Here is an 11494-nt window from a genome sequence, read left to right as displayed (position 1 = left end):
CCGGGAAACTTTATTTCCCAGGTTGCCCCGGGACCAGTCCGGGGGCGGGGCTCCGGACCGCCTGCGCGTGCGCCTGTGGTCCAGGATGGGCTGGCGGCGGGTCCCAGTCTGCGGGCTGGTGCTGCGGAGGGCGGGCGATGGTTGGTTGGACTGAAACGAGCCCGGACGGGTTGCGGAGCTGGAGGGGGTGGCAGTGAGCGGCGGCGGAGGCTGTGGGGTTCCATTTGGCTGACTGGGGAGTCGGCAGGCGGCAGGTAAGAGCGGACCCGCGGCCTTTGCTCCCCAGTGCTGCCCTTTTTTCTAGGGTCGGGCCCTGTTCGGGGCCTTTTCGTGAGCCCGGGGGCCTGTTCTCTTTTTGCCCCGCCCTGCACGGCAGTGCCCTGCACAAGTCTGGCGGAGTGCACCCTTCGGGCAGCGTAACGCGCGGAGCTGGAAGGAGGTCAGCTGACCCAACTTGCCCATTTTACAGATTGGGAAACTCAGATCCAGAGACAGGATTTGACTTGTCCAGTGGCTCAAAGATAGTTAAAGGTAGAGCCCAAACCGGAACCCAAGTTTTTTTTTTGTTTTTTGTTTTTTTTTACTTCCAGTCCATCGCACTTTGACCACGCCACCCCATTCAGAAATAAAGCCTGTTCCCGGTTTTTATGACTGCAGCTTCAGATCTTGCAGTCGGATCCTCTCAAGCGGATCTCAGGTCGTGTGGGCCCATCCTTAACTTTTTCTCTTTCAAACATGTTAGTCCGGAAGGGAAGTCTGCACATGAGTAGAACGCTGCTCTTACTGATGACTGACAACTACTGCTTAACACAGCAAACATCCTGAGAGCAGCATCTTTGTCCAGATGAGATTTGCTATGACTTTCATCTCAGTTTCCCTTGCCTTCTGGTGGCTTTGGAATATGTCCCTCCCTGTTCAAACCCTCCAGCCCCCACTAATCCAGTTTCCCCTTGGAAAACAGATGGTGACTTAGAGCCTTGGAAAGAGGGGAGTGCTGTGGCCATCAATCCCCTCTAATCTGGTGGCAGACGGCACTATGGCCTGTGGTTGCTACTGAGGGATCAGAGTACTAAAGGCTTGTGCTTGGGGTGATAGTGAAGCTCTGCTTTGCTCTGTTTCCTCCCGTGTTCACTCTGATTCTCCACCCCCCACCACAACACACACACAGTTTTTTTCAATTCTGGTTTAGCTCAATTTCCTGAGAAATGAGGAACTCCGTATGTTCAAGTGTGGTCCCATGGACCACAGTATCTCTTCCCTGGCATCCCCATACCCCCTAAGCCCCACTAGCTAAAATGAGTTGGGAGGGAGTTGGCTTCAAACTCTTCACTCAAATCTGATCTGTAGCTCTGCATCTACAAGCTTTCAGTTTACATGTTTGGGTTGATTTCTGGTTGGACATGTTTTCTAAAATCTTTTCTAGCTCTTAAGTGCTATGCTTCTAACAATGGTTTCTGTTTCTTTTTACTGACCGTGAAGAATGATAGCATCAGATACTTTTTTAGTGTTATCACACTGGCAGCAGTGCACTTGCTATTATTTGTAGCACAGATAGACGTCTGACCAGCCTCACCACTTCTGCATCCTCCATTCTTTCAACAAGCAATTATTGAGCCCTTCTATGAGCCAGATTATCGTGCTAGGCATTTTGTAAACTTTTCATTTATACCTTAACCAAGTGTATATATAGAACAATAAAGGGTTAGAGCTGGAAAGGACCTTAGCATTTAACCCTACCCTGTCACTGAATGAGGACACAAGGAGATTGAGTTCCAGCAGGGTTGGGTGATTTGCCCAAGGTCACAGAGCTACTAAAGGGCAGTATGGAGCCCTAAGTAGTCAGGTTATGGGGTGGATGAGAGTAAGTCTAGTCCTTGAGGCAGGCATTTCCTATAGAGCTCAGGAATACCAGAGGTGGTTGAGGACAGTCTGAAAGGTGGAGAATCTGAAAAGGAATGTTTCTGGGTTTTTTGTAGAACAGGAGAGATGGCATAAAATTCGTGTTCATTAACAGGTGAGGAATGCATCTTATTTGCAAGCTGTTGCTGTAAAGAGTATTTTAGCAAATAGGAAACTCTCCATTAGCCACAGTAAGGGAATGAACAGTGATGTGGACAATCTGAGTCACTTGGATTTGTTGTGGGGTAAAATGTTCGTCTCTTACATTTGACTATAGCCATACACTATTTTGAAAACTCATGCTTCAAGCCAAGTCATGGTTCCAAGCAACAGGACTCCCAACTCAAGAGGAAGTAGGAAGGCTGACTTTTTCCTTTCTCTCTTTTCTACACTGCTTCTTAAATCTCTTAGCTCCTAGGAGTGATGGGAATGGCCAGTTTCTTTATTCTGATGCACAGTAGGTCCTTACTGAATTGTCTTTCTTCTCTTTGCTGGTCTTGTCTCTCGGATTCCTTTTTGCCTTAGGTCATTACAGGGCTTGTGGAAGGAGGTATTGAAGTGCTTTTTTTTGTTTGTTTTTTTTGTTGTTGTTGTTTTGAAAGGCCTTTAGTGATAAGCCAGTGTGCAAGGAGAGTACCTTGCTCCAGTTACTGAACTGAAACCATCACTCCGGTGGAGCAGCCTCCTCCAGTTTCTGTTGGGTTTTGAGCTGCCTGTTAAATAAGTCAGTGGAGTTGCTGAGGACAGAGTAGCCCTAGGGGAAAGTCAGATAATTTCTTTTCTGGTAAGGGCTTTAAGCTGCAGAATTGAGGAGACTAACGTTGAAGGAGCCATGACTTCTGTGCTGGACGTTGCCTGGGCAGCTGACCTGCCATGGCTATTGAGTGAGGTAGAAATCACATAGAGGAGATGAAGGTACTTGCAAAGGTGGGAAGGCTGGTTAGGAAGCCTGGGGCCAAGGGCAGCAGCTGTAGAGAAGACTCATGAGTGTCCAGCTAGAACTGGGCAGGGGAGACTCATCACAGAGGATAGGCTCTGTGGTCTTCATGAACCACAGCATGAAGGTCCCTCTCCCACTGCCAGGGTCTCCTGCCTGTGGTGTTATTCTGCTGTGAACAACTGAAATTGTCTTGGCTTTTGTATCCTTGCGGTGGGGCTGGGACTGGAATTGGAGACAAAGCATCTTATGTCATGCAGGATAGCTGAGGTGTCCTGACCGGAGGCAGGGACTCTCATGCTACCAGGTTGGGTCTGGTGGCCTGTAAATCAGCCCAGAGGAAGTAGGAAAGATGAATATCTTTTGCAGAGATTCAGCACCAGGGCAGATCTAGATGTAGGATCCACATGCTATGCACTTACTCCCCCCCTGGCCCTTCCTTGGTGAAGAACAATTGTCAGGAGGTAGGTCGATGGGCTGGAGCAGGCAGGGTACCCCTGGAGTCCTCTGCTATGATGGCCATGTCCACAGAGGCATGGTGGCAGCTTTGTGCATGTCAACTGTGCTCCACCCAGGCGACTCCAGAGACCCTGCCTTGGCTTGGAGCAGCCTGCCTCTCCCTCAGCACTTTACTGTGGCCCTTCGCTCTAGGTGTGCCTCATCTTGGATTTGCGGTGCACCCAAGTGGTGTGATGTAAGTAGGATTTCTGCAGGCTCAGAGCCTCTGGCCCCTACCCCGTGTGATCTGGTTGGGACGCCGGCACCAGCCATTCCGCAGAGAAGTGAAGTGACCTCCCTACTTCCCACCGCTGGTGACTGGCCCAGGTGGGCCTCATCCTAGGTCTTCGCCTCCTCCTCCCTGGTGGGCTAGGGAGGGCCGGGACCGGGCTGGCTCCTCCCAATGGTGTGCTCTCCTAGGAGCCATGCGGGGCCCGCGGAGCCTGCTGCTGGGGCCCGCCCGCCTCTGCCTGCGCCTGCTTCTGCTCCTGGGCTCCAGGCGCCGCCGCCTGCCTCTGCTCCGGGGCCTGGTACAGCGCTGGCGCTACGGCAAGGTCTGCCTGCGCTCCCTGCTCTACAACTCCTTTGGGGGCAGTGACACCGCTGTCGATGCTGCCTTTGAGCCTATCTACTGGCTGGTGGACAACGTGATCCGCTGGTGTGGGGTGGTGAGTGATGCCCAGGGATGTTTTGGGCTAGCAGAAGGACATGTGTCTGGTGGACCCACATTGGGTTTGGGACCCACACCAGCCCCCTACCCCAGGGAAATTCCTGAGTCTGCTCTTGGTGTTGGCAAACTCTCACTGTGTCTCCCCGACCTCACTGGTGTTGGCAGGTGTTTGTGGTGCTGGTGATTGTGCTGACCAGCTCCATCGTGGCCATCGCCTATCTGTGTGTCCTGCCTCTCATCCTCCGAACGTACTCAGTGCCACGGCTCTGCTGGCACTTCTTCTACAGCCACTGGAATCTGATCCTTATCGTCTTCCATTACTACCAGGCCATCACCACTCCACCTGGATACCCACCCCAGGTGGGTCCCCACGGGGGCACGTGGGAGGCATAGAACTGCCGGCTGTGGGAGCAGCCCCAGGGGTGGGGAGAGTGCCTTGGAATCTTCTGAGGTACAAAACTGTGCTGTCACAGTTGTCCTGATGCTTTTCTCCCTTTGCACAGGGCAGGAATGATATCGCAACAGTCTCCATCTGTAAGAAGTGCATTTACCCCAAGCCAGCCCGAACACACCACTGCAGCATCTGCAATAGGTGGGTCTTGGCTTTGCTCGCTGTGAACCCCCGCTGTGGCCCTTTTGCTGAAACCCTAGGGCAAAATTTAGACCTAAAGTTTGAGAAGACGTTTATGAAACGCCCGTCATATACCAGGCAGTGTGCCCTCACATCGTGACACCTGGTCCTCAGGATGGTCCTGGGTTAGGCATTGTCACCACTTGTGGACACCGAACTTCATAGATGAGTTAACCTTGTCCAAGATCATGTAGCCAATGAAGCAGGGTTTGAAGCAAGGCCTGTCTTCAAAGTCTGTGCCCTTTCCACCTCAGCAGGATGCTGGGCCTTGTAGGAAAGGATGGGCACTGACCTCTCAAGAACCTTGGCCACCGTAACAGAGCCTGTGTCCCTCCCTCACAGGTGTGTGCTGAAGATGGATCATCACTGCCGTATCCTTTTATGATCTCTTCTGCCTGAGGCCTCTTTCTTTAGCTCCAGAGCCCTGCACTGGGTTGTGATGCTGCAACCAAGGCATCATCCCTCCTAGGACACTGGGCTCATGAAAAGTTAGTAGAAGAGGAGTGGTGGGGACTGGCCATCTCCGGGGGGGTGGGGGGGAAAAGCTGGAGACTTAAAAGCTCTCTATGGGACAGATCTTGGAGCAGGGCATCTACTCGAACAGTTCTTTCTTTTGTAGACCATCATGCTAACATTTGTGGGGTGTTAAGATGTTTGGGCTTCATGTTGCCCACTGGGTGTGCCCGATAGAACCATTGGTCCCCTACAGGTGGCTGGTTAACCCCAGCTAGGTTGGAGTATTGGCAGATTCATTTTGCTGAAGGATTTCAGTTTTCACAACTTCCCAGTGGGACTAGTGAAGGCTCTGAAAAGCTTTAACCTCTGGAAACAGTCCCATATTTTCCTGCCTTTGAGGAATAGTTCTTGGTGACTGGAAGCCCTGTGCTTGGATGATGCCATCATGAAGCAGGGATGAACCAGAGAGACCAGCAGCTCTGTTTGATCTTGTCCTTAATCTTTCCCCCACCAGCCTGGCTAAACAACTGTGTGGGCCACTATAACCATCGGTACTTCTTCTCTTTCTGCTTTTTCATGACGCTGGGCTGTGTCTACTGCAGCTACGGGAGTTGGGACCTTTTCCGGGAAGCTTATGCTGCCATCGAGGTGAGCCCATAGTTAGGAGCAGGACAGCTCAGTAGAATTTTGGGGCATAGAATCTGTCCCTAAGTGGGGCTGGTAGCACCGCCGTCCTAGAGGCCTGAGAGTATAACCAGCACTGTTTTCCATCCCCTTAGAAAATGAAACAGCTCGACAAGAACAAACTACAGGCGGTTGCCAACCAGGTGGGCCGTCCCCACCCCACTGCCTCCTGCTGCTCAGGCCAGGGGGATGGGGTTGCTGAGGCAGCGGGGGCCGCCTGCTAGTGGAGTTGTAGAGGCTGGCCGAGGGGCCTCTCAGGACTGGATCAGTGGTGTTCTGGGAAGCTGTCTGCTGACTGGGTGGCCTGGGGTAAACTGAAGTCCCTGGTTTGTGACAGTTTTGGGCTCTCTACCCCATTATCACCTTCTTTGGGCTGAGCAAGGACTCTGCCTTGGTGATGGCCTGAGCAGCAAGGAGTCTGTGTTAGTGTGTGTAATGGGGTTCCAGGGGACAGAGATCAGGCTGGACCAGTCTGATCACCCTTTGGTCCTGGTCTTTCTGCATCCGTTGTCAGGATCGTCCCTTCCCCTGGGCCTTTTAGGACCCCTTACTCTGAGAGGTCCTGGGCTCACAACTGTACCACTTACCTCTGCTGCCCTTTTAGCCCTTAATCGGAGCTCAGTTCTCCCTGCTTGTGCTTGCATTCTGGGTGTGGGCCTCCTCTCTTGAGGATTGCAGCCACATAGTGAGGGAGTTCTCGCTGGGAAGTGGAGTGGCTTCCCCTGGAGCCCCATTTGTGTTGTCAAATCTGAAGGCCCAGGGTCGGCTCCTCCTGTGCTTTGCCATCCTGTCCAGACCCGCCCTACCCAGTGTGTGTCCACATGATGATGCCGCCGGGCTTGGCCCACCCATCTGGCTGCCACCCTGACTCCTCTGTGGCTTAACTCCCTACTTTCTCACCCTGGGCTTGGTCCCTTCCCTGCCTGCAGTTGCTGGGGGCTGTGGTGGAGACCAATAGAGCAAATGAACCCCCTTGCTCTTCTTTCTCTAGACTTATCACCAGACCCCACCACCCACCTTCTCCTTCCGAGAAAGGGTGACTCACAAGAGTCTTGTCTACCTCTGGTTCCTGTGCAGGTATCGAACGCTCATTTTTGACACTTTAATGGGGGGCAGCTTTGGGAAAACCATTCTAGTGCCCATGTGTAGATAGGGACCCACGTGTCATCTGCCACTCTTCTTAGTGTGACTTAACTTGGCAAAGAGTCAGTGCTTCATTTTCTTCAGCGTTCTGGGGCAGGGAATGCTAAGGATGCTAGCTAGCACTGGGCGTTCTGTGCCAAGGTAAGTTAAACTCCTGCCTCATGGTAGGGCAGTGCAATTTCCAGATGAGAACTGAAGAGCAGAGGGTGAAGTGAGCTGCTGTGTGATCACAGCTGGGAATGGGAGAGCTGCAGTTGGAATTGTGTGCCTCCTGTTCTAAACCTGGTGCTTTCTCTATCTGTTGTTGTTTCCTAAGCATGGGGATTTTAGGAGATATGGACCATTTTTATTAGCAATGCAGACTTGTTTCCCTACCCTTCTTTCTTCATGTCGATGCTTCTTCATTGGTGTTTTTTATAGACGTACTGAAGCAACAACTCACCTAGGATGTAGGCTGGGAGATAAGACTTAGGCAGAGAGGTCTCTAGTGGATCATTATTGCTCAGCTCAGTTTCAGATTCAGACCTACCTGTAGCCCCCTCCCCTAAGCTCGCCACCAATCTCGGCCCCTCTTTTCTTAGTTCCGTAGCACTTGCCTTGGGTGCCCTAACTGTATGGCATGCTGTTCTCATCAGTCGAGGTGAGACTAGTATCGAAAGGCACATCAACAAGAAGGAGAGACGTCGGCTGCAGGCCAAGGGCAGAGTGAGTAGGGCTGAGGGCTTGGGGTGGAGGGTAACTGAACCTGCTGTCCTGAAAACAGAAGCCATAGTCAGGGCCAATAGGCGTCATAAAAGGTCAGAACTTGCCTAGCTGAGCCTTAGCTTAGCCAGTTTAGGCTCTTAAAATTAGGAGGGGATTAAGTAAAAAGGGGTTTGTAGAAACCTGTGTTTTTCTTGGCTCTAGGTTTTTAGGAATCATTACAACTACGGCTGCTTGGACAACTGGAAGGTATTCCTGGGTGTGGACACAGGAAGGTAAAGTAAAACATCTAGACCAGTGCCATCCAGTAGAACTTTGTGATAAGAAAAGTTTTCTGTATCTATGCTGTGTAAGACATTAGGCACTAGCCACATATGGTTGCTGAACACTTGAAACGTGGCTAATGCACCCATAAATTCTATTTTTAATTTAATTTCCACTAATTTAAATAGACCCATGTGGGCTAGTGGCTACCATAATGGGCCACTGCAGATCTAGACTCTGGGAGTAGAGATCACTTCATTTGAGCCAAAGGGGCTTACGGCCAAAACTGTGTGGTGTACATGCATATGAGGCTTACAGATGACCACAACAGAACCCTGAGAGAGCTGTTGTCAAGAAGGGACCTCTAGGTAGGACAGAGTGACCACCAACCTCCTCCCATTTGTATGGCAGTGTCTGGAGTTCAAGCCAGCAACACGTGAGATTGCAGTAATCTATTTGTAACAGAAGTCCTAAGACAAAAAAATGAAGTTCGCTCCCTGAGCCCAAGAGACAAGGGTAAACCACTTTTCAAATTGCAATTCCCAAGACAGTAATAATCAGGTGATCAAAAGTACCTGCCCTCTTCCCTTTCCCGTCCTCATTACATTCCTGCCTGTCACTGCTTGCAGTGGCCCCTTAGAAGTTTAGCTTGCAACCTCTCGAGGCCCTCAAGGCACTAGAGGGCACATTGGACAAATTAGAACTTTTGTTTCTTTGGGATTAATGCCAAGGTGGCTTCAGGATACTTTGAATCCTTGCTGAGGACTGAGGATCAGGAAGGAAGACCAGGAACTCTTGGAACTCAGACATTCTATCTTCTCTTGTAGGCACTGGCTTACTCGGGTGCTGTTACCTTCCAGTCATCTGCCCCATGGGAATGGAATGAGCTGGGACCCCCCTCCCTGGGTGACTGCTCACTCAGCCTCTGTGATGGCAGTGTGAGCTGGATTGTGTCAGCCACAGCTTGAGCACCACTCTGCTTCCTGCATTGTCTCAAGGGCCTCCAAGGATAGCTTCTTGGAATCCTTGGGCAAAAAAAGTCAGTGGGCCTGCCGTAGAGTACCATGCAGGGACAACTCAAGGACCAGTCTCTTGGCTATTGCAGAAACAAGGCATGATGTGGAAAAATCCTAGGACTGATGTACCTTGACTCAGCTCAGGCAAACTGAAGTTCCAGCCCCAGACTGGAGATTAGGCAGCTAGCAACCCTGCCAGGTGCTGACCCCAACCTCCTCCAGGTTCCAGCACTGGGGTTGGCCACCACCTCTGCCACTTGCTATCTGAGAAAACACCTGAACAGTAGAACGGAGATTCTGGCTTCCCAACAGGGCAAGACACCAGGCCTACTGCTGAGGTCACTGCCACTTCTCACATGCTGCTGAAGGTGAAAAATAAAGGTATTTGATTTTTAAAGATATGTAGCTTCTCTTTGCTTTTACTAGAGGGCGAGGAAGGGAGAAGTCAGGGTCAAGGCCTAGCGTTCTGGTCCTGCTTCCTGTGCTCTACTTGGAGGGGTGGATGCCCCAAAGAATTCTTGTTAGTGTTCCTCTAAGCGTACACAGTGGTGCTCTAGTTAAGGTGCCACAAAGACGTAAGTGGGGAGCGGGAAATAGCTGACCGCCCCATTACCAAAAGAAATCTTTATTCTCTAGTAGGTACACACACTTCCATCATTCTGGTTCTCAAAGCCACATCCATCTGCATTCGCCCCTCAGCAGCATACTCCCTTTTTCTGACAAATAAATGGAAAAGCCCCAACCCAAGATCTTTCTTCAAACACAAGTGGTCTCACACTCAGTTACTTCACAAAGCCATTAGAAGTCAGGATTCCTATGTTACAGAGCCATGCAACAGTGGCCCAGGGAGAGGCCATCAGAGGCCAGTGGTCTCCCTGCCTTGGGCAAGATGGCTTGATAGTTAGTAATTCCAGGTTAGATTGTCTGTAGAACAGCCTAGGCCAGGACCGAGGGCTCAGCTGCCAGGGCTCCCCAGCAGAAACCTGTAGGCAAAAAGAATGCAGGCAGCATCAGCGATGAGGCTCATTTCAATCCCATCTTGCCCATGACCTAGAAACTCACCATTCTCCCCTGGCTGATACTGCCTCCTTGCGCACCAGTCTCTTCTTGTCATCCAGGGGCTTGGCCAAAGCTCGGATCACCTGTGGTTTGTACGGCAGCAGCTGTGGAGTTAGAAGAACCATGGCCTTGCTCAACCAAAGCAACTGAAAGGGCTGCTTCTCTGACTCTACGACTAATGTTCTTCCTATTCTCCTTTAGTGATTCCAGAGAATGCTCTGTGGCAGGATGGCCGTTCTATTACAGGGTAGTCAGGCAAATCCTTGCCTGTGTATACCTCAATCACACAGCAGGGTGGCCAGTCCCACTTGATTAAGGCAAAAAGGTACTTCTCTGGCTCTTCTAAGAAGGGTCCAGGCCAGAGAGGACCATCTCAGGTACTCACCACGGGAGTGGGCAGACGAGTAAGAGCGTGTATACACTGCAGTGCAGCAATCCGGACAGCCTGGAACACAACCATAGAGGGTAACGGGAGACCCAGGAAGGAGAGACATAGGTGCCAAAGAGTTGTGGGGGCTTAACGCACCATGGAAGGGCTAGAGCTGAGGTTCAGAAACTTGGTGACGAGGGTGTCCACGTGAAGACTCATGACCTGGGGTGCTTCCAGTAGAAGAGGCTGAAGGCAGCTGAGGGTGGAGAGCTGTACTACACAGTCAGAGCAGGACAGGGCTTCCAGCAGCAAGGAAAGCAGCTAAGGGGCCACAGAGAAGGCGGGCACGATCACGTATGTGATGAGCCTGCTTTTCCTCCACCTCACCATGCCCCGGCTGGGGACAGTGGCTTAGTCCCTGTTTGAGGCTCTGACTGCAGGGCTTACCGTGGGCAACTCTGGCAAGAGCACAGGCTGAGGCAGCCTGTTAAGGACATGAGACAGGCCCTTCAGGTAATTTGGCTTCACATCTGTAAAAAGATGGAAAAGCTTAGGGAGAAACTGGGTCTCAGACATAGAGCTTGGGAATTCAACTCCAATCTCTATGTAGCTGGGACATCAGCCTAGAAAAAGGTTGGGAAAAAACCCCCCAAAACCCTGAAGCTCAGAAAAGGCAAGACAGGCTCATCAAAGGAAAAAAGTGGGACAAGAATGTGGAAATTTAGCCTTTCAGGTACAGATGACAGTATAGCTCTAAAGAAGCACTTGGGTCCTAAATTATTTGAGGGAATGTGGCCTGAGCAAAGGAAAGGTCTATATATTTGGGGCCTTTCTTTTAGACCCTTCTCACCTCGGGAAGCAGCATGGAAGCCCTGGACCAAAGCCGGCACATTATCTGTGAAGAACCGCTGGCGGAACATGATCCGTACCTCAGCATGGCCAGCACGGGTCAGCACGTCCGTGCAGTCAGACATGAGCAGAGAGAAGCCATCGGCTGCTGCTGGGCCTAGTTCTGGATCACTCAGGAGGCCCATGAGCTGGAGAAAAGAGGTGCACCAGAAGAGAAGAATCAATCTTAAATACGCAAGAGGAGGATGGCTGTCCTTTCTGGGAGAATAAACAGGGAAGTTTCTGTGTAGGTCCTTGGCTCTCCTGTCTCCAGAAT

General features: G+C 51.3%; 2 protein-coding genes across 12 annotated transcripts in view; one reads left to right on the top strand and one right to left on the bottom strand.

The window, feature by feature from the left end:
- Positions 1-73: 73 nt before the first annotated feature.
- Positions 74-11302, top strand: ZDHHC16 (zDHHC palmitoyltransferase 16). Of its 9 annotated transcripts, none has more exons than XR_014146224.1 (12): positions 77-254; positions 3488-4002; positions 4170-4364; positions 4508-4596; positions 4978-5006; positions 5606-5739; positions 5871-5918; positions 6767-6852; positions 7500-7623; positions 7825-7895; positions 8712-9281; positions 11169-11302. XR_014146224.1 is itself a non-coding variant. In XM_031022216.2 (10 exons), the coding sequence occupies exons 1-10, from the start codon at positions 3760-3762 to the stop codon at positions 8824-8826; spliced, it is 1134 nt and encodes a 377-aa protein (XP_030878076.1). In that variant the 5' UTR covers positions 77-3759; the 3' UTR covers positions 8827-9287. The 9 variants fall into 9 exon arrangements, 1 of the variants encoding a protein (XP_030878076.1); XR_014146222.1 differs by having other exon boundaries at positions 470-4002; XR_014146223.1 differs by having other exon boundaries at positions 77-3530; positions 3755-4002.
- Positions 9510-11494, bottom strand: part of MMS19 (MMS19 cytosolic iron-sulfur assembly component) — a 32835-nt gene continuing 30850 nt past the window's right edge. For all 3 annotated transcript variants that reach the window (XM_081823671.1, XM_081823673.1, XM_081823672.1), the window contains 6 exons: positions 11180-11366; positions 10777-10859; positions 10486-10650; positions 10345-10404; positions 9963-10063; positions 9510-9883 (listed from right to left, as the gene is read on the bottom strand). In XM_081823671.1, the coding sequence (XP_081679797.1) occupies positions 9856-9883; positions 9963-10063; positions 10345-10404; positions 10486-10650; positions 10777-10859; positions 11180-11366 (624 nt within the window). In that variant the 3' untranslated portion in view covers positions 9510-9855. The remainder of the gene's footprint in view (positions 9884-9962; positions 10064-10344; positions 10405-10485; positions 10651-10776; positions 10860-11179; positions 11367-11494) is intronic.

Source organism: Leptonychotes weddellii, chromosome 6, assembly GCF_054177405.1.
Source record: "Leptonychotes weddellii isolate Sample4059 chromosome 6, ASM5417740v2, whole genome shotgun sequence".
Taxonomy (NCBI): domain Eukaryota; kingdom Metazoa; phylum Chordata; class Mammalia; order Carnivora; family Phocidae; genus Leptonychotes; species Leptonychotes weddellii.
The sequence above is the reverse complement of the archived record's forward strand: the minus strand, read 5'-3'. Positions and strand labels throughout refer to the sequence as shown.

Coding starts and splice junctions, on each gene's coding strand:
- ZDHHC16 (XM_031022216.2), top strand. CDS start 3,760: ATGCGGGGCCCGCGGAGCCTGCTGCTGGGGCCCGCCCGCCTCTGCCTG. Junction 5,007..5,605: donor GAAGATGGATCATCACTGCC/GTATCCTTTTAT, acceptor TTCCCCCACCAG/CCTGGCTAAACAACTGTGTG. Junction 6,853..7,499: donor TACCTCTGGTTCCTGTGCAG/GTATCGAACGCT, acceptor CTCTTTTCTTAG/TTCCGTAGCACTTGCCTTGG.